This window comes from Saccopteryx leptura, chromosome 9, assembly GCF_036850995.1.
Source record: "Saccopteryx leptura isolate mSacLep1 chromosome 9, mSacLep1_pri_phased_curated, whole genome shotgun sequence".
Lineage (NCBI taxonomy): Eukaryota > Metazoa > Chordata > Mammalia > Chiroptera > Emballonuridae > Saccopteryx > Saccopteryx leptura.
The window spans coordinates 73,926,216-73,953,948 of NC_089511.1; the positions used below are offsets into that span (position 1 = coordinate 73,926,216).

The following is a 27,733-nucleotide window of genomic DNA, read 5'->3' on the forward strand; positions in this document are numbered from 1 at the left end:
ATAATCATAAAAGCTTTATTCATAGTAGCCAAAGACTTGAAACAACCAGATATCTATCAATCAATAGGTGAATGGATAAACAAATTATGGTATGCCCAACAGTGAAATACTACCAGCAATAAATACTGAAATGAACTACTAATGCAGGCAACAATGTGAATGAATCTCAAACTCATTATGCTCAGAGAAAGAAGCCAGATAAGTAAGTGTACATAATATATGATACCAGTGTTATGAAACTCTAGGAAAACAAAATATCTGTGGTGACAAAAATCAAGAGTGGTTGCCAGAGATTTACTGGGAGGGGATTCAAGGAATTTTTATTATTGTGTCAAAACTCATTAAACATCTATTTAAAATAAGAGTGTATTTTTGTTATTTATAAACTATGCCTTAATAGTTGTTTTAAAAATATAAGTCATGAAAGAATTTAGTGTGAGGCTTTTGTATACATTATAGACCTTATAAATTACTAGAATAGACAAGGAAGTAAGATTTAAATGACTATGAAAATTTGATGCATTTGGGATCTCCAGAACTTTAATCTATATATTAATACATTTCCTCTGAATTCATCAATTTTGAGGCATATGCAGCCTTAGAAACATTATGGAATGTACCTTTTGATTCTTAAAAAAAAACTAATAAAGCAATATTATCACTACATAGTGCATATAGTTCTCAAGCAGTGTTCTAAATGTTTTAAATAGTTTATTCTATTCCTCATAACAACTCTATCAGTTAGGGATTAAACCCATTTTTATATATGAAAAAGTGAAGCTCAGAGAAGATATATAATATGTGCAAAGTTAGCCAGAATTCCAGCCTAGATTTGACTCTAAAGCCTGTTTTCCTACCTCAGTGCTAACTTATCTTTAAATGCTTAGTTGCTTACATTAAAAACTACCGGTTCAAAATTAATTTATTTTAAAAATTCATTTGAAAATTACTTTGAGTTATTCTGATACTTGTTTTAGTGACAGGCTCTGCAAATCAAGACTAATGAGGAAAAAGATAAGGAAATAAGGAATTCTGTGCCATTACTGTTGTAGAAAACCATTTCAGTTGAATAGCTTATAATAATATCTCCCTTATTAAACAGAATTAGGTAAAATTTTTCAGGAATACCAAGAATTTTAACCTCAGATTCCTGAGAAAGTTTCTCCTTGATCCACTTAGAAGATAATCCTCTGCGTATTTTCAAGTTCCTGAGAAGTGAGTTGTGTGATTCGTATGACCTTCCATAAGCTACTTCCCAGAATAACCTTCAACTAAAGCTAAAGGACATATTCTTAAACCTTTGAAAACATTTTAAACCACACTAATAATAATAGATCCCGTGTAAGAATGGTAATAATATAGCTGTAACTTAAAACGAACTCTAACTTTCATATGACAGTGAATCCTTTTCATTCAGATGTGACAGTGGTGTATCAAAATGGATTACCCGTGATATCTGTGAGGCTACCGTCCCGGCGTGAACGCTGCCAGTTCACTCTCAAACCTATCTCAGATTCTGTTGGTGTGTTTTTACGACAACTGCAAGAAGAGGATCGGGGAATTGACAGAGTCGCAGTCTATTCACCAGGTACAGTCGCCTACATTATTAATTCCCACTCATCCATTTCCCCCTAAACCACACACACACACACACACACACACACACTGCAAAGTCATCCCTTTTACTTAGCAAATGTCAGGAGAAAAAGGGATTTCTCTCCCAGTGCTTCTCAGAATATAACTGTTCAGTTTTAACAAATGCATATACACAGGGAGTCTCATTCAAAAGTACCTCACAGATAATGCCAGGGGCATTTTATATTATTTAGACTTTTTGTCATTACCTTAAGCTTAGAATGCATTTTTTTTCAGTGGTTAAACCTTCATCTCTGGAGATATGAAGTATTAGGACTTTTTAAATACTTTATGTCTTCCACATAAAAGTTTACTAAAATAAAAACATACGTGATTTGAAAAGAATATAAAATAAAACACAAAAAAATCCCATTAAACATGACACCCATTTCATTTACTTATTTTTTAAATGCCTTTCACTTTTCCCCATTTTTACTTTGAAACATTTTAAATCTATAGAAAACTTAAAAAACTACTAAAATAATTACCCACTTACCCTTCATTTGAATTCATCAATTGTTAACCATTTGCCACATTTCTAGGCTGTAAATATTTTAAATTATACTTAACACTGAATTCATCTAGTAGTATAATTAGTAGAGCAGCTTGGTGTGCTTTGCAAACCCTAGCATTCATCCCTAACAAATTTAAGACAACTAATCAGTGACTATACTGAAAAGTACTGTATAAGAAAATATATAGTATTTTTTACTCAACCACCTCTATCCTAGACAAATATAAGACATACCTGCAGCTCTCCCAGTGGTCCTAGATTTCCATCTATGCATAGAGCTATACAATTATTTCATCTGTTCATAAAGTTCTGCTAGAAAAGCATGTTGGTAAGTCTTCACAGACTTGAGGTTATTAAAACAAAATGCCTCAGATAGTATAAGCTTTGTTTAGCAGAGACCTAGGGGATGAGGCAAAAAGTTAACTGAAATTAAAGAGATATAATTTTTTTTGAGGAGGGGAGATAGTGAGATAGACTCCCACGTGCACCCCGACCGGGATTCACCTGGCAACCCCCACACCCGCCTGTCTTGGGCCTATGCTCAAATCAGCTGAGCTATTTTTAGTGCCTGAGGACCAGTCAAGCCTCTGGCTGCCGGTGGGGAAGAAGGGGAAAAGGGAGGGGGAGAGAAGCAAATGGTCACTTCTCCTGTGTGCCCTGACCAGGAATTGAATCCAGGATGTGCATACGCCAGGCTGATGCTCTACCCACCGAGCCAACCAGCCAGGGCAATATAATTTTAAAAGCCTATTTTGAGTATCGCTTCTTCCTGACTATTCTTAAATACTTATACATATGACAAGTTTAAATTTTCACATTTAAATTTTTTTTTCACAGATGGTGTTCGAGTTGCTGCCTCAACAGGGATAGACCTGCTCCTCCTCGATGACTTTAAGCTGGTCATTAACGACTTAACATATCATGTCCGACCACCAAAGAGAGGTAAAAAGTAATTTTGATACGGTCAGAGGAATGTGGAAAGGGGCTTTTTGGAAAGAACTTAACTTTTCTCGGGATAATCTTGAGAAACAGACAATATTCAAAGAACACTGAAAGGTTTGTGTACAGATTCTGTTTCAGTTGAAGAACTCATTGAGTACCTGGCACTTGGCTAGTACATTGACTAAAACTTAAATTCTTACCTGGGCACTAGGAAGTTTATTATCTGATTCGTATAAATGAGGGGTCCACATAGCTTAAGCTCCTTCCCTTCGTACAGGCTAAAACTAATAACATTACAGGGGGGAGTCTTTATAAATTAAATTATGGGACTTCCTTATCCTCTTAAATATTTGTATTAAGGATTAATTTTTTTTTTAATGGCTCAAGGTCAGCAGTCTGAAAGTCAATTATTATGCAATAATAGTTCTTAGGAACTTCTGATATGTATATGCTTTAATGCAAAAAAAATGAAGTACATGCCTCAGGACTAAATTTGAAGAAGTTGCCCAAACACTTACTAGTCAAGAGAAATAATATTTTCATGTACTATTTTTTAAAAACTAAGTTACTGCCCTGGTTGTATGGCTTGGTTGGTTGGAGCATTGTTCATATGCAGAGGTGGCCAGTTCAATTCCTGATCGGGGCACATATAGAAACAGATTGATGTTTCTGTCCTTTCTCTCCCCCTTCTTCTCCTAAAATTAATTTTTTTTAAGTCAATAAAAAAAACATGATGAGCAAAATATCAAAATTTTAAATAAAGACACAGTCAGTATTGCTGATTTTTCTTTTTACCCCAAGCTCCTAAGTGCCACTGCACAGCACTGGTGCTAAATAGTCCTCTGAAGTAGCATTTTGAGTTATGTCTTTTCTCTCTTTGTCCTTGATATTTATTGTCACTGACTGCTGTTCCACCACCACCATCCCTCTTTCAGCTTACTGGGACATCTCCACTTTTTAATTCTGCTTTTGAGAATTGTGTCTAATATAGAAAAAGGTCTGAGTAAAAATCTTAAGTATTAGATGCCTCCAAAGTCTGGTCCACATCTGCCTTTAAATTTTTTCTATTTCCCTCTTATATGTTGCCTATTCTTCCTCCAGCCTGTATCCTCTGCTCTTGCCTAAACTCTGCCGCATCCATTGCCATCTCGGTGTTTGCTTGTCTCTCTGCCGCAGTAGATGCCTTTCTCATTTTTTTGAAACTTCCAGCCTCTTTGTGCCAAAATTGCCAGATCTTCTGTGAAGCCTTTAATGATCCTATTCTTTCTTTCCTCAACTCCCAGCCAACTAGAAATGATTAATCTCCTCTCTGAGTTTTAATCCTTTTATTTGTGAATGCTCTCAGGGAAGGCACTGTGATATTGTAACCCACAATGACTCAGGTGGTCATTCTTTTTTTTTTTTTAAGATTTTTTATTTATTCATTATAGAGAAGAGAGAGAGAGAGAGAGAAGGGGGGGAGGAGCAGGAAGCATCAACTCCCATATGTGCCTTGACCAGGCAAGCCCAGGGTTTTGAACCGGCAACCTCAGCATTTCCAGGTTGACGCTTTATCCACTGCACCACCACAGTCAGGCCTGGTCATTCTATTTGAGTGAAATAAGTTAACTTGTATTTTGTTTTTTCAGAGGCCAGATTCTCTTCCGTGATCAAGCTAGTTGAGACAGAGCTAGCTTAGAGAAAGTGTAGGAGAATATAGTAATTATGGGCAAGTATCCTTTAAAACAGTGTTTCAACTGCCAGTTCACAGACCAGTCCGCCAGAAATTTGATGCCAGTTGGCAAAAGAGTTAAGCACAGTGATGTTGTATAAAGATTATAGACCCAATGGTCCTAGTTGAATTCACTTATGCTCAGTGTGATTTCTATCTTAGTGGTTCCTGAAATAATTCTCCTATTTTCACCAGTCCTCAAGTGTAAAAAGGTTGAAAACAACTGCTTTAAAATATTAAGGCTGTCCTGAACCAGATTTTATTAAGTTGGAATAAGTGAACATATAGTCCAGGGATTGTAAGCTATATATTAGTTATGCTTACATGTATTTTTTTCTTTATCCCCTGATTCTTGTGCCAGAAGTTCTCTTTAAAATAATGGAAGTACAGGATCGTTTTATTCGGTTTTTGTTGTGTTCTTTTAATTTGTTCTTTTTTCCCCCTAGCTTTATTGACATATAATTGACATAGAACATTGTGTGAGTTTAAGGTATACAATGTAGTGGATTGATATACTTACATATTGTGAAATAATCACCACAATAAAATTAGTTAACACTTCTATCACCTAACATAATTATCATTTTCTTCTTGTGGTCAGAATATTTAAGATCTACTCTCTTAGCAACTTACAAGTATACATTACTGTTAACTATAGTCACCATGGTGTACATTAGATCCTTAGAACTTATAATTGGAAGCTTGATGCCCTTTGATCAACAGAGAGCTACCACATGATCCACAAATCCTACTTTTGGAGAGAAATGAAATCAAAGAGACATCTGCACTCCCATGTTCATTGCAGCATTATTCTCAGTAGCCAAGATATGGAAACAATCTAAGCGTCCATGTATGGGTGAATGGATAAAGAAGATGTGGTATATACATACAATGGAATATACATTTAGCTACAAGAATGAAGGAAATCCTGCAATTTCTGATGGACTTTGAGGGCATTATAGTCAGTTACTTTATGTATGTGAATTAAAGAGTTTGTTCTATTTAGATTTTTTGTTGTATTAGTAAACTTTTTAAGTTGACTAATGTATTTCTATATATATAAAATTTAACAATGAAGAAAGTTAAGATACGAGCTTCCATATATTATGTTGTCAAAAACTAGAGGTATTTTAATCAATGAACAATTTCAACCATCTTGTCTAATACTGTGTTTTTAAAACAGAAATAAAGGTTTTAGTTTTTTATAATTAGGCTATTCCCAAGTTGTATAGCAAAGTAAAGTTAGAAATAGAAAAGGGAAGAAATTATGTTTGATTCCCTTGTAATCAATTTAGCAGCCTAACAATTTGGCTTTATCTGTATCTCAGAACTGTGAAATATCTACCCAATTTCCCTACAAATCAATTAGGATATAAAGTTTGCAAGAGTTAAAAGTCTATAATTCATGGAATAATTGTAAATCCAAGTGTGAAATTTGGTAAACTCAGCAGCCCTGGTGTAAAATTTTAAAGACCTTTTCAATATTTAAGTTCACACATGAAAGCTCTCTTAGCTCTGTTAATTAGCCAATGAGAAATTATGCCATTAGATGCCCTTTCTCACAGAAGCTCAAACAATATTGTTTTAAGTCCATAAACATTTGCTTTTCCCATCTTTTAAAACATAGTAAAGGATATCTTTTTTTTTTTTTTAACTTTCGATAAAATGTAAAGTAGGTTTTAATTTTGTTTCTACCGTGTTATCTTCCTCTCCCTCCCTGTCTGAGGAAGACACTGCTGGCATCCAAGTCACTACATGTTTTTAGTTGCCTCAAGTAGGAGAGCAGGTTGAATTCCTGTACTTGGGAGGGATGCCTGTCATCCACATGAGTAAGCATATTTCTCTTCCCCACATTGTAACTCTTTTTAGTGAAAAGAAGTTGAAGGCACTAGGTTTTGGGTGTCAGCTAATGAAGAGGAACACTAGGATTTGATATATATGTGGAGCAGATGAAACAAGTCTGCTTTGTCTAAATAGGCAATGAAGGAAAACTTTTCCAGGACCATTTTTAAAGTTTTGACACATTTTGGGTTTTTTTACTCACTTCTTACCCCCTGTAGCTTTCGCATCTCTCTTCTATTTTTCTTTTTCCTATTTATGGATAGCACTTTAGAACTAACAATGCCCTAGGCATGTTGTCTACCTGAACTTACACACTTTCAACAGGCACTGGGAATATAGGGCTCATTCATATAGGCTCTGATATAGTCACATTTAATGTTTATGTGGGATTGGCAGTCTGTAGGTATTATGGATCCTTAAGTATATACAACTCTTATACCTAACCCCAAAATTGAGAGAAGAGGCAGGAAGAAACTGAAATGGAACAAGGGAGCAGGTTAAGGCAGGAAGGCTAGTTCCAAGCTCCATTGCAGTCTTTCGCTTACTTTAGCTGTATACGGCTCAGTTCCCATCTGGCCACTGAAAGATGAAAGGAGTAACTATTTTAGCAATTAGGTGATTTTATAACCTAATTAAATATAAAGTGGAGGGAAGAATATGGAAAGGGAGCACAAAAAGCCTATTATCCCCATCCATGTTGAAGTAATAATTAACTATCTTCCTCTTAGCCTTGGGGAAGAAGAAAAATATGCCCTAAATTACTAGTGGTTGAAAGTTTTTGTGCTAAGTAGAATCATTTTGATTGGCACCACTGGGTCCTTTCCCCATTTATCTATCCAGAGCGTATTGGAGACCTTATTTTATCTTTTTTTTAAAATTTTCAATTTTTTTATTTTAATTTATTATATTTACATGGATTTAAGTGTCCCACTGAATATAACACCCTCACCCCCACCCCCGTGTCCCTATTTATACCCCTTTTACCTTCCTCCCCCTAATTTCCTCCCCCCTTCCCTCTGGGATTTGCTGTCCTGTTATTTATATTTCTGTGTTATGTATAATTTTACTAATCTCTTTACCTTCTCTAATCCCATCCCCTCATCCCCCTTCCTTCTGACAGCTGTCCCTGTGAACCCACCTCTACCTCTATTCTGTTCCTCAGTTCACTTTGTTTGGAGACCTTATTTTGTCTTAACGATGTAAATAATTTGAGAGAAAAGGTTGAACAGGCAAACCAAATACCAACAATAATGAATGCCTTATTCATTAACAATAATGAATGCCTACTCAACTAGCCGAAGTCCTTCTCAAACCATTTTAGTAGCTGAAAATACTTTTCAATCCCACTATATTAGTACATCTCCCTGCCTTTCTGTACCTTAATTTTCCTGGCACTGATGCAGAAACATTAATAAGCATCTGATTTCATTTTTAGTGAAGTGTATACTAATCATCCTAAAGTATTGTTGTTAAGCAATTAGTCGATATATTTTCCCTTTTTTTTTTTTTTGTATTTTTCTGAAGCTGGAAATGGGGAGAGACAGTCAGACAGACTCCTGCATGCGCCTGACCGGGATCCATCCGGCACGCCCACCAGGGGGCGACGCTCTGCCCACCACGGGGCGATGCTCTGCCCCTCCAGGGCGTAGCTCTGCCACGACCAGAGCCACTCTAGCGCCTGGGGCAGAGGCCAAGGAGCCATCCCCAGCGCCTGGGCCATCTTTGCTCCAATGGAGCCTTGGCTGTGGGAGGGGAAGAGAGAGACAGAGAGGAAGGGGGGGTGGAGAAGCAAATGGGCGCTTCTCCTATGTGCCCTGGCCGGGAATCGAACCCGGGTCCCCCGCACACCAGGCCGACGCTCTACCGCTGAGCCAACCGGCCAGGGCCATCTTCCCTTTTCTTGTAATTTTATCTCCAAATATGTGGGCAGATTTTTGAGGGTCAAAGTTTTGAGATGGTTGTTTTTCTTCACCAGGATAATACTAGGAACCATATCTTTCCTGTCAAAATAAAATGTAGTCCCTTGAGTTTACTACGGCTTTACTGATGCCTCATCTAAAAGATAGCTCTATTTTCAGTCAGGTCTAGAATTGGACATCTGTGAGATTGATCTTCTGTGAAATATTATTTTAGCCTTTTCATTGCTATTAAAAGGTATTGTGGTTGCACATTAATTATTTTGTTTTAATACATTCACAAGTTCAACTCCCAAAGACAACGAATATATGGGCAAACTTTTCTCATCCCTGTTCTACAGTCACCCTTCTCTATACCAGCAAGCAGTGTTCTTAGTTTTCTTGTTTCCCACCCACGGTAGTCAATGCATTTATAAGAAAATATAAATGCATAATCTTTTTCCGCTTTTTATGCAAATAATAGCATGTTGTATATAATGTTTGTATCAGTCAGTGTTCAATTGAGGAAACAACCACATGAATATTATGGAATAAAAGATTTATTAAAGGAATGAAAACTTGTACAATTGTATTTGAAGCTGAAAAAGTAAAAATCTGAAAAGGGAACTTGGAAGATCAGAGAAACATCACCAGTTTTTAAGCAATGGCACAGATCGACAACTCGGAGCTTGCCAAAGAACCTGGAATTTCAGAAGCATCCTACTATTAGGATAAGGAGGATTGGCCAAGGAGGGCTGATAGGGAAATCCCTAAGACAGTGTTATCAAATAGATCTTTCTGTGATGAAAATGTTCTATTTCTGCACTGTCCAATATGGTAGTTAATAGTCACATGTGGCTCTTGGAGGACTAGAAATGTGACTAGTGTGCCCAAAGAACTGAATTTTTGTACCAAGTACGGAAATGTTTGTTAATCTTATGTATCGAGGATTCACACTCATCATTTATAAATTGTGAGCACCAGCCTTACTCATGCTATTGTGGGAATAGCTATCATGGAATAGTATAGGTGATACAATATTGTTAACCATTGATCATTTATATTTACTTAAGGAATTGCCTACTTGAAAGAGTTTGCAGGAGAAATATAAATATTGGTATATATAGTAGAAGCATTATAACTCAGCTGCAGCCCTGGGGATAGGGGACATGGACTCTGCCACTTCACTGTGACATTCTAGATAAGTTACCACAGTTTCTTCTTCTGTAAACTTTGGAAAGTGTAAAGCTATATGCACATGTGAGCTGCAGCTTTAGTTCAGAGAAGAGCCGGTTGACATAGATGACTTTTAGATCTCAAACTGTTCTTGCTTTTATCTGTTCCCATTAATGCAGCATACATTTATTTACTGATGTGTGCAAGATACTGTGCTAGGTACTGTATCCCATTTTACTATTCTAGCTCTTCTCTAATCTAATTTGCTACCCTCATTTGAATTTTATATTGATTAAATTTCTGTCTTTGAAGAATATTTGAAATATATAGCTAATTCTGATTGTAGCTTATTTTGATTTAGATTTACTAGAGAACTGAACATATGCTATACCTAACAAAGTGTCACATTAAGGCTAGTATTCTAAAACAAAAGCTTTACTTCTGGTGCTTTTTTTTGTTATTTAAAAGTGAAATGTACTGGGGTGACATTGATCCGTAAGAACACATAAGTTTCAGGTGTTCATCTTCATGGCACATGATCTATACATTATGTTGTGTGCCCATCACCCAAAGTTAGACCACCTTCTGTCACCATAAATTTGGCCCCTTTACCTCCTACTACTCCCTGACCCCTCCCTCTGGGAGCCACCTCACTTTTGTCTATGGTGTCTTAAATATAAATGACGGCTGAAATGAGCTAGGTTTTTTATTATGTCCTCAAAACATAACTTTTATTTATTTTTTTATATAGTTGTTTTTTGTTTTTTGTTTTTTTATATTTTTCCAAAGTGAGAAGCTGGGGCGGGTTGGGGGGATAGGCAGAAAGACAGACTCCCACATGCACCCAACCGGGAGACACCCAGCATGCCCACCAGGGGGCGATGCTCGGCCCCTCTGGGGCATTGCTCTGCTGCAATTGGAGCCATTCTAGTGCCTGAGGTGGAGGCCATGGAGCTATCCTCAGCATCCAGGCCAACTTTGCTCCAGCGGACCCTTGGCTGCGGGAGGGGAAGAGAGAGACAGAGAGGAAGAAGAGGGGGAGGGGTGGAGAAACAGATGGGTGCTTCTCCTGTGTGCCCTGGCCAGGAATTGAACCCGGGACTTCCACACACTGGGCTGACGCTCTACCGCTGAACCAGACGGCCAGGGCCTAAACATAACTCTTATATCTCTGGAAACACAATGCTATTCATGGAAGAGGATGTTGAGTCAAAGAATTTAATCTTCTATCTTTCAGTCATTCTTATAACTTCATGCCCTTCAGTGCATGATATTGAGGTCCATACAGCTATTCATTCCCCAACAGGAATAAATAAAATTTGGTTTGCTCAGAGGAAGACATATGGAGCTAAGATTATTAGGATAATAGTATTTTTATTTATACCTTTGTATGTGTAAATTTGAAATACTATACAATTTTTCCTCAGGTGTTATTAAAGGGAAAAAAACATCAATTAAAATGACAAGGCCACAGATAAGTTATAGATCAACATTTTAATAAGCATTATTAGATGGATTCTAAATCTCACTTCTAGTTTTTAACATGCTTTATATTTTTAATCTTTCTCTAATGAAGATCATTATTATTATTTGTAGCCTCATATATAGCATTTAAACTTCCAACAATATAATAGTGAATGTTGGTTTTAAAATTTTCATGTTACCAAATACAAATACAGTTTTCTATGATTTGTAGGAACCTCCTTTTTAAAAAAGAACTTTACTTTTCTTCCGTTTCACACTGAAAGTGGGATCCCTATTGTGGGTGAATCTGTCTTGTTCTTATTGTCCATTATTCCCAGGAATAGCAACTCTTCACTTAAGGCATACATTTTTAAAAAAAGTAACCCTTTTCTTTCAGACCTCTTAAGCCACGAAAATGCAGCAACACTGAACGATGTGAAGACACTAGTCCAACAGCTGTACACCACACTATGCATTGAGCAGCACCAGCTAAACAAGGAGAGGGAGCTGATCGAAAGATTAGAGGATCTCAAAGAGCAGCTGGCACCCCTGGAAAAGGTAAGAATTCAAATCTCAGGCTCATTTCTTCACAGATGTTTTTTCCAGAGCATATATGTTTGCTTTTTATGTAATGGAGCTGTGTCAAATTAGCCCATTAGTTTCTGGGACCAATAAAAAAGTTATAATCAAAGTTAAGAAATGACTTAAAAAGAAACAGTGTGGATCCTTGATAATGGACTAGAGTTTTGAGGTCTAAACGTCTTACCTTACCCAGATTTATCACCTTTACAACAAAGATTGGAATAATGCTGATCAAAAAAGGTTATGAGTATAGTGGGTAATTGTTTTAGTCAGTTTAAGAATTATATAGCATATTATGCAGCTTTTTAAAATGATTATGTACATGCCCTGGCCAGTTGGCTCAGTGGTAGTGTTGGGACAGCATGTGAATGTCCTGGGATTGATTCCTGGTCAGAGCACACAGGAGAAGCAACTCTCTGCTTCTACATGCCGCCCCCCCCCCCGCCCACTCTCTCTCTCTTCTCCTTCCGCAGCCATGGCTCAGTTGGTTCAAGCAAAGTTGGTCTCTGCCTCATACTCTAAGGAAATGGCTCCATTCCTGAGCAGTGGAGCAACGGCCCTAGATGGGCAGAGTATCACCCCCTAGTGGGCTTGCCTGGTGGATCCCTGTGGGGGTGCGGGCGCATGTGGAAGTCTACCTCTCTGCCTCCCATCCTCTCACTAAAATAAAAAATAAAAATAAATGATTATGTAAATATATATAATATGCTAGGAGACTATTCATAATATTTTATGGAAAGTAAATTATAAAATTAGGCATGTTAGTGTGTACTGTGATCCAGTTTTTAAATGTATTATGTTCATAGTTATATATAGTTACGTATTTTAAATACATATGTATATAAAGAAAAAAATATGCTGTAGAGTTGTAGGATTATGATTGATTTTTTATACTTTTCTGAATATGTTAGAGTGAACATGTGTCATTCTTACTTTTTTAGTTATAAAAATTTTTCATTTTAAGAAATTAGGTTATATATTAGAGATTAAGAAAGGGAAGAAATACTCTTGATTTCTGCCATAATGCGCTTTTTCTGATTCCTTTAAAAATAATCAACACATATCTCAAGATTGTTCTCATTAAATTTAAGACCATTATAAAGTTGTGATAAATTAAACTTGAATAACTGTTATGAAGGGGGATGAGACTTAAATTTGGTATTTTCAAAATGTAAAGCATTTTTATTAATGTACAGCAATAATAAAATAGTTATCATTTTATATTGAACATTTACTATTTGCCAGGAATTTATGCTAAATATTTCCCCTGTGTTCTTTCACTCCTCAGAACAACTCAATAATGAAATTGATGGTGATTTGCAATCAGGGCCTGAACTGTTGTGGTCTGAACCCAGAGTCCGTGTTCTGACTCACTGTGCCGGTCTGCCCCTAGCCGGCCCTTGGAGTAAAAACTGATAGTAGATTAAATTTTGTATGTGATGGTACATGCTTTCATTTCCCTCTTATCCAAGAAAGTAATCTTGTAGTTGAATGAAGAGCTGTTAATACTAACATATTCACTCCTGTAGTTTCACCATATTTTCAGCCGCTTCTAGGGTGAAACATATAAAATACAGTGTCCTAAAAAAATATTACTTCTTTTAAATATTTCGTTTAGTGAGAACTACAGGTACTATTTAGGAAGACAAGCTATAGTTAATAGAATTGAGATTAACTTGTACCTTGCTTATGAACCCTGTTTAAATAAGAGTTTTATATTCATTCTGTGTCAAAGTGCTTTATGATCAGTTGATCATGTGTGTCCCATAGGTACGAATTGAGATTAGCAGAAAAGCTGAGAAGAGGACCACTTTGGTGCTATGGGGTGGACTTGCCTACATGGCCACACAGTTTGGCATCTTGGCCCGGCTTACCTGGTGGGAATATTCCTGGGACATTATGGAGCCAGTCACCTATTTCATCACTTATGGAAGTGCCATGGCAATGTATGCCTATTTTGTAGTAACACGCCAGGTAAGGATTACTCTCCAAGTAACTTTTTATGAGATACTAATGACGTTTTGGTTGTCAAAGTAATTCTCTTTCCTCTCTAATTTTCTCCAAGGCCAGTTCCCTTTAAGTACTCATTCATCCTTTATCCACACACATGCCTAGGAGCACATGCATTCCAGTTATATATCAGGCAGGCACTGTTTTAGGTGCTAAAGAAAGAGCTAGATATAAGATATAGCGTCTGTCCTCATGAAGCTCACAGACTTTCAAGAGAGCCATATAAACCATTAAATTCAGAAGAATATATTATAGTACGCTATAGAGTAAGAGGGCAAATAAGAGAGTGGTCAGCTGTAGGATAACTCATTCAGCTAAGTTGGCTTGGTTTCTTATGTACTAGGTAATTAAACAGTCAGATGGAAGTAGTCCTAAGCTTTCTTTTTTTTATCAAGTTAGAGACAGAGAGGCAGAGACAGACTCCCACATGTGCCCCAACTGGGATCTACCTGGCAAGCCCTCTACCAGGCAATGCTCTGCCTGTCTGGGCTGCTGCTTCATTGCTCAGCAACCGAGCTATTTTAGCACCTGAGGTGAGGCCATGGAGCCATCCTCAGCACTCAGGGCCAACTTTGCTTGAACTATTCGAGCCATGGCTGTGAGAGAAGAAGAGAGAAAGGGATAAAGAGAGATGGGGGGAGAGGTGGAGAAGCAAGATGGTCACTTCTCCTGTGTGCCCCAACTCCAGGAATTGAACCTGGGACTTCTACATGCTGGGTCGATGCTATACAGCTGAGCCAACTGGCCAGGCCCCAAACCTTTTGTTTTTACTGAATTCTTGGAATGGAGAATTGGTGGTACCTAATCAAATAAACTAAACTGTAGGCTACTTCTAAGTATGCTAAGTGAATATGTGGGGTTTTTGTTGTTGTTTTTACTTCATGAAAGAAAGGCAAAAATTAGATATCTAATCATTTTATACTCTTGGCCTATTCTTTATCAACTGAGACTCATTTATTAAATGTCAGTAGCTATTAAAGACACTGTTTCAGTTGGTGGAATTTTTTTCTTTGGAATAACAAACTCACTTCATATTTTCTCTCACTAAATAACTGATAATGCTTTATTTTCTTATGAAGCCAATGAAACAGTCCATTAAGTATTGACTATCCTTAATAAATAACAAATTATTCCTCCTTTTAAAAAAATAAATATCAGTGGCTAGAACTAATTTTTGTTGCCAGTGCTATTTTTTTAGTAGCTTGGAACTCCATAGTGTCACTTTAGGAAGTATGAGGGATTTATTATCACTTATTATATACTGCTCACAAAAATTAGGGAATTTGTTATTGCTTCAGATTCATTTTGAAATATCCCCTAATTTCTGTGAGCAGTATATATGTGATACCATCAGAGAAACCTTTGTTAATAAAAAAAAATTTTAAATAGCTGAAACATATAAGAAACTTTTTCTATTTTCTTAGGAAACAGAAAAAAAGCTGAGAATTGTTTCTCTTATGTTTTTATATGGCTGCTATTGAACATAGGCATTTTGCTTCTGTTGTTAGACCAGTGGTCATAGAGGCCTATTTATGTGTGGGAAAGTAAAAGCTCAAGAACCTTGTTTAACCTTTCTGTCCTCCCAAACTTGTCTAGAAGGGAAGAGAGGTGATAAACTGTCCATGACTGCTGCTGTTCGCTCAGAGCCTCCAGCACTTAATGCCGTGTCTGGCTCATCCTAGTCATTCTGTGTGAACAGAACTGAATAGCCAGGTCAATTGTATCTGATCACAGCTTTGGCAGGGCTTACATATGTCTTTCTGTGTGTGTATCTTTCCCTCTTGCCTCACCCTTCTTCCCTCTTCCTTCTTCTCTCTCCCTTATATACACACCCCTGGAATGGGTTCTTTTTATGTATTCGTTGAAATCCGAACTCCTTATCCTGCTATTGTCTTTGCTGGTTGCTCTCTGTCTTTTAGTTGTTTATCGTTTGGACTGTGTGTTCTAAACAAATCAACTTATATTCTTTATTTCCCCAAATGCTCTGAGTTGTTCACCACCTCATTCCTTACTTCACACATCTGTCAACTGAGAAAGTTCTCCCTATTGATCTCTACCTCTCATATTTCAGGTCTACTTAAATGTTTATCTTTCACAAACCTTTGACCAACTTCTAATTGTTCTTCTGAATTCTTATGAGTACATACATTGTGCCTCTCATTTCACTCATTCTGTGCTATCTTGTATTATAATTATTCATGTATATTGTCTTTTCCCATGTACCAGACTATGATATCTTTTGAGGCTAGGCATTTAGTTTTTTCAGTTTTTATTGCCTAACACAGTGCCTTATATCTTTAATAGCCTATCTGTCCTACTAGTTAAAAGTGGTACTTCTGTGATTCCCAAAGCATTTTTGCTGCCCCCAAGTGACAAACTGCAAAATAGCAGTAGTAAATAATCTAGTCATTTGTGAATAAGAAAACTTGACCAAATAAAATATAGAGAGATTCTCATGTTAAATATTCTTTGCCATATTCATATCCATAATTAACACCTGTGAAGTAAAATGACTGTTCAACATCATTTAAACTCTCCTAAACTCTTGTTATAATAAGATGCTGCATTTGGTAGTAACATAAATATATCCCAATAGTATATTAAGTTCCAAAGAATCTTTATAAATGACAATCTCCTTGAAATAATAAAACAAGTGAAATATTGAATTTTACTGACTAATATTTCAGTGAGACCTGAGTATCAATTTCTGTTATGAGAAAAAGGAACCTGACGATAAGAATTGCCGTTCTGAGTTACTGCAGCATGCAGGTGCACCGCCCATTCAGCGGCCTAGCCCAGGGGTTTTCATCAAAGGGGATATTGCCCCCAAGGGGGAGAATATTGGCTCTCGGGAAGTAAAGCAGCATAGATGTTTATAAGACATAAACTAGGGGTCCCCAAACTATGGCCCGCAGGCCGCATGCGGCCCCCTGAGGCCATTTATCCGGCCCCTGCTGCACTTCCGGAAGGGGCACCTCTTTCATTGGTGGTCAGTGAGAGGAACATAGTTCCCATTGAAATACTGGTCAGTTTGTTGATTTAAATTTACTTGTTCTTTATTTTAAATATTGTATTTGTTCCCGTTTTGTTTTTTTTCTTTAAAATAAGATATGTGCAGTGTGCATAGGGATTTGTTCATAGTTTTTTTTATAGTCCGGCCCTCCAACAGTCTGAGGGACAGTGAACTGGCCCCCTGTGTAAAAAATTTGCGGCCCCTGACATAAACAGATATACAGTTGTATCTGTAGTATTAAAACTTCTTTGGAGGCCCTGGCCGGTTGGCTTAGTGGTAGAGCGTCGGCCTGGCGTGCAGGAGTCCTGGGTTCAATTCCTGGCCAGGGCACACAGGAGAGGCGCCGATCTGCTTCTCCACCCCTCCCCCTCTCCTTCCTCTCTGTTTCTCTCTTCTCCTCCCGCAGCCAAGGCTCCATTGGAGCAAAGTTGGTCCGGGCGCTGAGGATGGCTCTGTGGCCTCTGCCTCAGGCGCTAGAACGGCTCTGGTTGCAACAGAGTGTGGCCCAGATGGGCAGAGCATCGCCCCCTGGTGGGCATGCCGGGTGGATCCTGGTCGGGCACATGCGGGAGTCTGTCTGACTGCCTCTCCGTTTCCAACTTCAGAAAAATACAAAAAAAAACACAAAAAACTTCTTTGGAGATGAGGGGTAATCTGGAAAAAAATACCTAAAAAGGCACCTTATGGGGACAATAATGAAAAAAAAGTAAAGAAACACTAATCTAGCCTTTAGTGCCATTTGTCCTCTCAATTCCAACAATCATCATCTATATTCTATTTCAGCAAACCTCTTCAGTGACTATTTGGGATCTTCTTTCCTGGGACTGTCTTACTTTATCATATAAATCAGTATGCTAAACTCAAGTTTATTTTCTTTCTAGCCCTTTTGTTCACTCCCTGTCTCCTTGATTTTATCCAGATCTTGAGGCTCCTGATTTTTCTCTGTCTTAATGTTTTACTCTCACCTTTCTCACATATTGTTTCTTTTCCCGTCAAACTTAGACCACATTGTCATTCTCTTAGTATCTTACAGTCCTCACCCCATTGTCTTTCTACTGTATGTACTCTATCAATTCCTAATCTTGGATGAATCTAGCTGTTTATCCTATAGCCAGGCTACTGAACATTACTAGAGAAAAGTCATGTAAATAGTGTGGAACAGGCCACTGCTTACATTTCCTTCCCCCATACCCACAGTAGTTATTCTAAGACTTCACATGAAGCTCCCATGCTACCCTTAACCTTGCTTCCTACTTCTAGAAAATTGTAACAGATGTAAGCTTTCTAATTCCTAAATCCATGATTTTAACAACATTTGGGCCCTGTCTGGTTGGCTCAGTAGTGGAACATCAGCCTGGTGTGTGGATGTCCCGGGTTCAGTTCCCAATCAGGGCACACAGGAGAAGTGCCCATCTCCCTCCTTCCCCTCCCCCTTCTCTCTCTCTTTTTTTCTCTTCTCCTACTGCAGTCATGGCTCGATTGATTTGAGCACATCAGCCATGGGCGCTGAGGATGGCTCCATAGAACCTCCACCCCAGGCACTAAAAGTAGCTCAATTGCAAGCATGGCCCCAGATGGGCAGAGCATCAGACCCAGACAGAGGTTGCCAGGTGGATCAGTCAGGGCATATGCAGTGTTTGTCTCTCTGTCTGCCTTCCTCTCACTTGGGAAAAGAGCAATATTTATACCTACTGTCATACTCTCCTTCAAGCTCAAATGAGAGGTACCATTTCTCTGTTCAGGGCTAGCTTCTCTACCTGTTTTTTTTTTTATTTCTCTGAAGCTGGAAACGGGGAGAGACAGTCAGACAGACTCCCGCATGCGCCCGACCGGGATCCACCCGGCACGCCCACCAGGGGGCGACGCTCTGCCCACCAGGGGCGTCGCTCTGTTGCGACCAGAGCCACTCTAGCGTCTGGGGCAGAGGCCAAGGAGCCATCCCCAGCGCCTGGGCCATCTTTGCTCCAATGGAGCCTCTGCTGCGGGAGGGGAAGAGAGAGACAGAGAGGAAGGAGGGGGGGGTGGAGAAGCAGATGGGCGCTTCTCCTGTGTGCCCTGGCCGGGAATCAAACCCGGGACTTCTGCACGCCAGGCCGACGCTCTACCACTGAGCCAACCGGCCAGGGCCTACTTCTCTACCTGTTTTTAGCCTCACCCTCCACCCCTACTTCCAGTATCTTACTCTGTTTTATTTTTTGTATTCCCTGTGTTATCAACCAACCTCTCCTTCTCTAAATTTCTTCCCTTTATAACCAAGCTGTCTGCATCTCTTCTCACTTATTATCAAATAACCAAGTTTCTAGAATAGAGTCTAGTACATAGTTACTTAGTAAATGTTTGTTGCCCAAAAGAAGGAGCATAGAATATATTTGAATAAATTTAATTTGTGTATACATTTACATTCTAAGCAAGATAGATAAGGAGCTTAGTAACAACAATTTAGGTGGAAGTCTGGTCTGATGCTCTGCCCATCTGGGGCCATGCTTGCAACTGAGCTACTTTTAGTGCCTGGAGTGGAGGTTCTATGGAGCCATCCTCAGTGCCCAGGGCTGATGTGCTCAAATCAATCGAGCCATGACTGCAGTAGGAGAAGAGAGAAAAAGAGAGGGGGGGGAGGGGAAGGGGGAGGGGGGAGAAAAGCAGATGGGCACTTCTCCTGGAAGTAGAGGCTTCCTTCAAGTTTTTAATCCAACAGTTATCCCTTCAGTCAGTATTAATTGATTCAAACTTCAGTTCTATCCATTTTCAAAAGGCTTTCATAGTTCCTTCAGCCACTATTCATCCATTATCTGTCATCATCAATAATTAAATATTTACTTCTGCTTTTAGTATGGCATCCTAGGTAATCAGACCAATTCTCCCATTAGAAAAAGTTAGAGTAATTAGACAAAACATAAAATGCATCTCCAGTAGACACTGGAGAGCTAACAGGATAGAAAAAAGGATCAGGCAAGGACCTGAAGAAGCAGAGTCCCAGGAAGGTAAACCTGATATTAGGTGTGCTTGTTCCTTTGGAAATGTATGCTAATTAAGGAGAGTAAAGCTGAAAGACCAAGAAGTTGAGCCATACTTGGTAACCTAGAAGGACCAAAGCCATAGAAATTGGTATCCAGGGATTGCTAAAATAGGCAAAACACTTTTGCTTTGGTTTGGAACCTCAAAGGGCTGCCATTGCAGAATGAGAATAAACATGTTGTAGGTGCTCTCAGAGACTGTAGCTCATCTTCAGTTATCTCAATCCCATAATTAGATTGAGGAAGTCCTAGAGTTCTGGTAATCCCAGAGTGCTAGGTCTCACAAGTTCCAGAGAGAAACAAATACAAATCATCCCCGAGTGGAGAAGTCAAGAAAAAGATATAAAAGATGTAAAGATTAGAAAAAAAGAAAACTGGTAACTGATGTTTTTCATAGATTTCATACATTAAAAGAATACAAAAACATATAAAGATAATTGGTTAGAATTCCTAAATGAGTTTCATAAGGTTATTGGATACAAGGTCAATATACATAAATCAGTTGCTTATCTGTATGCCAGCAACAGTTAGAAAATGAAACTTTATAAAAGATACAACTTAAAATGACTTAAAAATACTTAGAAATAAATTGTGCAAAAGATATTCAAGACCTCTATGCAAAAAAACATAAAATTAAAGGAGACTTAATTAATGGAAGATATAGCATGTTCATGGACTAGAAGAGTAAGTATTGCAGAAATGTAAGTTCTATCCAAACTGATCTATTTGATTCAGTGCAGTCCTAGTCAAAATCCCAACATATTTGAGAGTGGGGAAAGAGATTTGCATAAGCAGCTGCTTCTAATATTTATGTGGAAATGTAAAGACTAAGAAAAGCCAAAAAACTATTGAAGAAAAACTAGGTAAGCAGATTTGTTCTATCAGATATGGAGACTATATAGCTTTAGTTATAACACTACAGCAACTCAGAGAATGACACAAGGATAGACAAATAGTATAAAGGAATAGAAGAGAAAATGTAGAAACCAGCATTAATGAACTTTTGGTTTTAAAAAGGTGGTGCTCACTGAAAGGAAAGGAGAGTCTTCTGATAAATGCACAAGGATAATTGAAGATCCATATAAAAGGGAATCAACCCCATCCTCACACTATAACCAAAATTAATTCCAGACGGGTTATATATCTAAATATGAAAGGTAGCAAAATAAAGCTTCTGGAAGGTAATATAGAAGGATATCTCAATTACTGTGGAATAAGAAATGACTTCTTACATAGAATGAAAAATGCTAACCATAGAGATAAGAATAATAAATTAGACTATATTAAAATTAAGAACTTTTATTAAGAACACCATTAAAGAGAGCGAACAGACTTGGAGGAGATATTTGCAGTACATATATCAAACAAAAGATCTATATCTAGGATATGTAAACAAATCCTACAAATCAGTAAGAAAAAGATAATACAGCCTGACCAGGCGATGACGCAGTGTATAGCGTGTCAGCCTGGGACACAGAGGACCCAGGTTCGAAACCCTGAGGTCACCAACTTGAGCACAGGGTCACTGGCTTGAGCCCAAAGGTTGCTGGCTTGAGCAAGGGGTCATTCATTGACTTGGCTGCAGCCCCCTGGTCAAGGCACATATGAGAAAGCAATCAATGTACAACTATAGTGCTGCAACAAAAACTTGATGCTTCTCGTCTCTCTTCCTGTCTGTCTGTCCCTATTGATCCTTCTCTCTGTCTCTCTGTCTCTGTCTCTCTCACTAAAAAATGAAAGAAAGAAAGAAAGAAAAGAAAAAGACAATCTAGTAGAAAAATATGAGAAGAGGTTTGAATCAGCACATCTAAAAGAGGATATGCAAATGGCAAATAATATATGAAATGAAAAAGCCTCAACCTTATGAGTGGTCTGGAAAATGCTATAAATCTCTAAGAGAAATGAAAACGTGCACACAAAAACTTGTACATCAATTTTCATAGCACCCTTATTCATAATAGTCAAAAAGTATAAACAATTTATATATCTATCAATTGATGAAGAGATAAATGAAATATGGTATATTCATTCAATGGAATATTACTTGGCAATAAAAAAATGGAGTACTGATACATGCTATAAATGGATAAACCTCAAAAACAGCCAAACACAAAAGTCTAAAAGTTGAATAATTACATTTATACAAAATATCCAGAGTATGTAAATCTAATGAGCCAGAAAGTATTTATAGATTAGTAGTTTCCTAGAACTGGACATGTTGAGGAAGATAGGAAGTGACTGTTAGAGTATGAAGTTTCTTTGAGGGATGTTGAAATGTTCTAAAATTGATTGTAGTAATGGTTATGTAACTTTGTGGATATACTAAAAACCATTGAATATTATACTTGAAATAGGTGAATTGTATGTTATGTGAATTGTATCTTAGTAAAGCTATTTTTAAAAATGAGGTAGTACTTCAGCACCCACACCAGAATTACTATTTAAAAAACTGGTAATACCAAGTATTGGCAAGGATGTAGAATAATGGAAACTCATATTCTTCTGATGGAAATATAATTGGTACAAAGTTTTGGAAACTTGTTAGGTATCACTTCTTAAATTTGAATACATGTATAACCTATAACCTAGGTTTTCTACTCATAAATATATCCCCAGCAGAAGAGATAAGTTCAGAAATGTTCTTGGCAGTATTATTCCTAATAGCCCAAACCTAGAAAAAATTCAAAATTTGTCTATCAATAGTACATAAATAAATTGTGATGTAGTCATACAATAGAATATAACATAGCAAGAGAAATGAATAGATTATAGCTACACACAAAAGATGAATCTTAAAAAGATAACATTGAATAAAAGTAGTCATATATATACTGTGACACTATTTTTATAAATTCAAAAAACAGGTAAAACTAAACTGTAGAGCAGGGGTCCCCAAACTTTTTACACAGGGGGCCAATTCACTGTCCCTCAGACCGTCGGAGGGCCGCCACATACAGTGCTCCTCTCACTGACCACCAATGAAAGAGGTGCCCCTTCTGGAAGTGCGGCGGGGGCCGGATAAATGGCCTCAGGGGGCCGCATGTGGCCCGCGGGCCCGTAGTTTGGGGACGCCTGCTGTAGAGTTAAGAGTGTATGCTTAAGAAGGAAGCTATAAAGAAAGCCAGAGGTCCTGGCCATTTGGCTCTGTGGTAGACTGGCAGCCCAGCATGTGGATATCCCGGGTTCAATTTCTAGTCATGGCACACAGGAGGAGCTATCATCTGCTTCTCCATCCCTCCCCCTCTTGCTTCTCTCTCTCTCTCTTCTCCTCCTGCAGCCATGGCTCAATTGGAGTGAGTTGGCCTCAGGCACTGAGGATGGCTCCATGGCCTTCCCCTCAGGCACTAAGAAGAGCTCAGTTGCTGAGCAACAGAGCAATGCCTCAGATGGGCAAAACATCACCCTCTTGTAGGCTTGCCAGGTAGATCCCTGTCCGGGTGCATGCAGGAGTCTGTCTCTGCCTCCCCTCCTCTCACTGAATAATAATAATAATAATAAAAGCCAGAAAATAATTATCATAAAAGTCAAGATCTTTGGGGAAGGAGGGGTTAGTAATTGGGAAAGGGCAGGAGGGAGCTTCTGAGTTGTTGGCAGTGTCCAGTTATTTTTAGCTGGTGTTGATTAGCATGTTCATTATGTGATGATTTATTGTAATGTACATTTTTAGTTTGCTCTTCTTCTGTTTGTATTTCACAATAAAGGTGTTTTTAAGAAATAACTAAATATTTAACACAACACATGTCAACATGTATCTTTATATGTATGTATGCATATGTGTTGATTCTAATCAACAGTATGTAAATGCTCAGTTTGTGAAGATAGTATGCTAGGGACTAATAATTCAGTTTCCTTTGTTTTTGTAGGAGTATGTTTATCCAGAAGCCAGAGACAGGCAATACTTACTATTTTTCCATAAAGGAGCCAAAAAGTCACGTTTTGACCTAGAGAAATACAATCAACTCAAGAATGCAATTGCTCAGGTAAGTTTTCCAAAAATAAAAGTTAATAAATCCTAGTCCCATCTTGTATGGCATTGTTATTATTATACATAACCACAGTATTTCAGTGGATAAACTCTGAAAAACTGATCCAACCCTCTTCCTTATATTTAAATTATTCCTTGGTTGATATAAATAACTATTTTAGCATGGACACCTCTCTTGAAAGTTTTGTAATACAAGCAGGTGAAAATATGATGGGTCCTACCCATCCTGTTATTATTAGCATATTGAAATTTTTAGACCTATTTTTTGTTGTTGTTAATTCCTTTTTTTTAAGATTATATTTTATTTTTATTTTTTTAGAGAGAGAGAAAGAAGGGGTGGAGGGGGAGGAGCGGGAAGCATCAACTTGCAGCGGTCATTTCTCGTATGTGCCTTAACCGTGCAAGCCCAGGGTTTCAAACTGGCAACCTCAGCATTCTAAGTCGATGCTTTATCCACTACGCCACCACATGCCAGGCTTTTAGACCTATTTTTACATCTTTATTTTGTTTCTTTAGAGTTGTCTGTTTTTACTCTTCTCTCATTAAAATCTTCCTACAATAATTGATCCAGAGATTTCTCACTAAAATATGTGGTAGCAATGGGGCAAAAATAAAATCTAGGTTAAGAGAGAGAGACTGCTAGAATTCTCTGCCAGGAGCAGGTGAGAGGTTACTGAACTAGAAGATGCTTTTAAAAAGATTGATATATTTTATTTTCATAATTATTACCTCTTTCAGATTTCTCATGTGCCTTCCTCACTCTGAAGTATTAAATTTTGGTGAATAAATCCTCATCTTATTCTTTGTAGTCTTTTGACTTGAGAGATTTTTAAAAAATTTCCAGAAGCTCTTCCACATTGAATATTCGCTTGCTCTTTGCTGTACCTTCTCTGCCCTCTTTGTCCCGTAATAGTGATGGGGTTGTACTTTGAATAAGTTTAATTCACCTTCCTTCTTTGGCCTAAGCAGACTCATGTCTTCTGTCGTTCTGTGTGGTGGTTCTCGGCTGGAGGGGATGCAACAGAGCTGTCTCTGGAGCTGTTGCATACAGATGCGTCAGCCCCAGTTTAAGCGTGTTAATCCAGCTCCTCCAGGGCAAGGATCAAGCGTGTGAGAGTTTTGAAAGTGCTGCATTGACTACACATCCTTTTAAAAATTAGTAGTTTCTGAAAAACTTAACTATTAGATAAACAACAAAAGTCTTGAGCAGCATACATTAAATTTCTGGCTCTAGGCAAGGGTTTGTGAAAGGGCTTCTCTCTGGAGAAACATCAAGGTGCAACCAGCTCCCCATATTCTTGAGCCCTTGGATCTGCGCTGTTGACAGCACAGTCTTTCTGGAGGTTCTGTTGACAGCTGAACTGACAGACTTTGGTTTTGGTCCCCCTTGTTGTCCTGTCGCTTTAAAGCCCTTTGCCTCTGAGGCACTCTTATGTTGAGAGTAATCAAGATCATTTCTCTGACATAGTGATGGAGGAAAGACAATTTTCTTTTCTTAGGAGACACTAATTCCATTGAAAGCTTCACTAGCCAATTTTTCTCATCTTTTGTTTCTATTTTAGGCAGAAATGGACCTTAAGAGACTGAGAGACCCATTACAAGTACATCTGCCCCTCCGACAAATTGGTGAAAAAGATTGATCTGCAAAGAGCCTCTGAATCTCAGCAGAAAGAACACTTGTTTATAACTATTGCCTTTTTAATTAAAACATTGCAGGTGGAAGCTGGGAGCCAGGTTGGGGTAGAGGGTGTTTACCTTTAATTAGAGAAACAAAACCAACAAGGATCTTAGAGAAGAAAGGAATGTTAAAAATCTGAGGATCAGGCTTTGAATGAAGTATAAGCTCAAAGGGCTTAGAGAATATTGTCTTAATCAAGCATCTCAAATCCTGGATGAATTGATACATCACATAGTTGAGAGAGTCATAGAGTAAAGGATGCTGGAGTGTTAGTTTCTTGCATCTTCTTTGCAGGTCAGCAAAACAGTAACACACCAGCACCTCACTCAGCTCCTTTCTTTCTTTTTTATTTAACTTTTCTTATTTTTTACATAGGAGTCAATAAATATACCAGAAACACAAATCCTCAAGATATGTGGGTGGCAGAGTCTGAGCCCCTGTCATTAGCATTTATTTTAAATTGGATCCAGCCTCTACAAAGTAAACCAGGAATCTCTCCCATTTGTGCCCCTTTTCTGACCACCCACACCTGTTGGTTACATTAATTTTATCCATAGGATAATTGGAACCAATTCATGACTGTTTGATGATTGACACTTTGGATTATCCTTAATACCTTCTTAAATGTCTGTATATTCCAGTGCTCTGGATCAGTATCTAGAAATCATTGGTAACATTGCATGAGATTTTTTGTTGTTTTTTTTACTAATTAATTTTTAAAAGGAGGTAGAATTTCCCTCCTTTAACTAAACATTGATATTCCCCTCTCCCCACACAACTCAAATTGGAGGGGGAGTGTTCAACTGTATTACTAAATGAGAAAGATGTAAGGTTCACAAATTGGCTAAAAAATCATGGTTTTGTAGCCATTTCAGAACCAGAATAATTTCATTGCTGTTAATCTGCTGTGTGACAGCATTCCAGGCCACCCAGATGCTGCTGCCTTGTCTGGAGGCTCTGTTAATCTCGAAGGACACACACCCTTCCACACTGTTTTTTGAGCCCTCCCACCTCCACCACCTCAGTAGTTGTGAGTCAAGTGTGTGGACCTCAAAGGGTGCAATTTATCTTTATACAGGAATACATTTCTATAGGCTTCTTTCAACCTACCTTCTTCGCCCAATTTTTTCTTAAATTGAGAGAAAGAAGCATTAATCTTATACTCTATCAAAGTATTTTCTACCATATTTCCAGATGACATGTGCACTTGAAAATCAAAGGAATCTGTCTAATAATTCTGTTTTTAATTACTGTGGAGCAGGATGGGGAGGGTGGTGGGGCTTACCACACAGCTGATGGGCTCTTTTCTTTCACATGATTCATCCCTCCTCATTGTGGCAAAGATTTCTCTTTTTTTCTTTTTCCTTTGGGATCATTGTGTTTAAAAAGAACAATTTTAAATGACAAACCCAGACTCCAGGTGCCTTGCAGAGGTCGAAGGCCTGCCAGGATCGCTGCTGCCCCTGCCACCCCCTCCACTGGCATGACGGAATGAAGGATGCATGCCCCACTCCCAGGCCCCCCACTTCCTTCCCCTGCCCGCCCCTAGTTGCAACCTCTTCCTTCATTTATTTTTGTTGTGTGAATTATTTTTAAACCATTTATCCTGTTTGTGCACAGGCTTTTTAAGAAGAAACAGCACAGTGCAATGAGCAAATCCTTTCAGGGTGTGGGAGGCAAGGGAGGGAGAACGGACATGGAGAAAAGTCCTTTAAACAAATAGCAAAATATTGAACATGTGTAAAATCCTGTATCATTTATGAAATATGTATAAAAAGCAATGTAACTTCTGAAACAATAAATACTCAATTTTTGAACTATAGCATCTCATTCTTTAAAGCAAAACCAAAAAACTTTTTCCTGTGATTCTAGGTGGGAAGCTTTTTACTTCTAAAATTAATTTTTATAAAAATACCATTTTGAAATCAAGATTTGTTCCTAGAACTATATTTTAAAAATAGGCATTTCATTAGTTTATTAGTTTTTTCTGAACTAAGATGGTCAGTATCTTCCTAATTTTCAGAGCCACCCAGAGTTAAATGGCCTGTAAAACAATAATAAAGCCAATGGGATCCCTGAGACTAATATCTCCTGATTAACAGGAAAAATCTCCATTATATCAGACCACCAGATTGTCCATGCGGTCTCCTAGACTCCAGAAAGTTGTTCAAGGATGAACCAAGATTAGATACTCATTATTTTAAGAGTTTGTATCAAATTTATAATGATCCCCAAACAAGAAAACCAAACATGCTGCCTAACCCATCAAAGG

General features: G+C 38.1%; 1 protein-coding gene across 1 annotated transcript in view; it reads left to right on the forward strand.

Moving 5' to 3' along the window:
- Positions 1–27,283, forward strand: part of MCU (mitochondrial calcium uniporter) — a 254,450-nt gene extending 227,167 nt beyond the window's left edge. The window contains exons 3-8 of the mRNA XM_066349157.1: positions 1,418–1,588; positions 2,987–3,091; positions 11,577–11,737; positions 13,532–13,735; positions 23,662–23,778; positions 25,346–27,283. Coding sequence (XP_066205254.1) covers positions 1,418–1,588; positions 2,987–3,091; positions 11,577–11,737; positions 13,532–13,735; positions 23,662–23,778; positions 25,346–25,423 — 836 coding nt within the window. The 3' untranslated portion in view covers positions 25,424–27,283. The remainder of the gene's footprint in view (positions 1–1,417; positions 1,589–2,986; positions 3,092–11,576; positions 11,738–13,531; positions 13,736–23,661; positions 23,779–25,345) is intronic.
- The last annotated feature ends 450 nt before the right edge of the window (positions 27,284–27,733 follow it).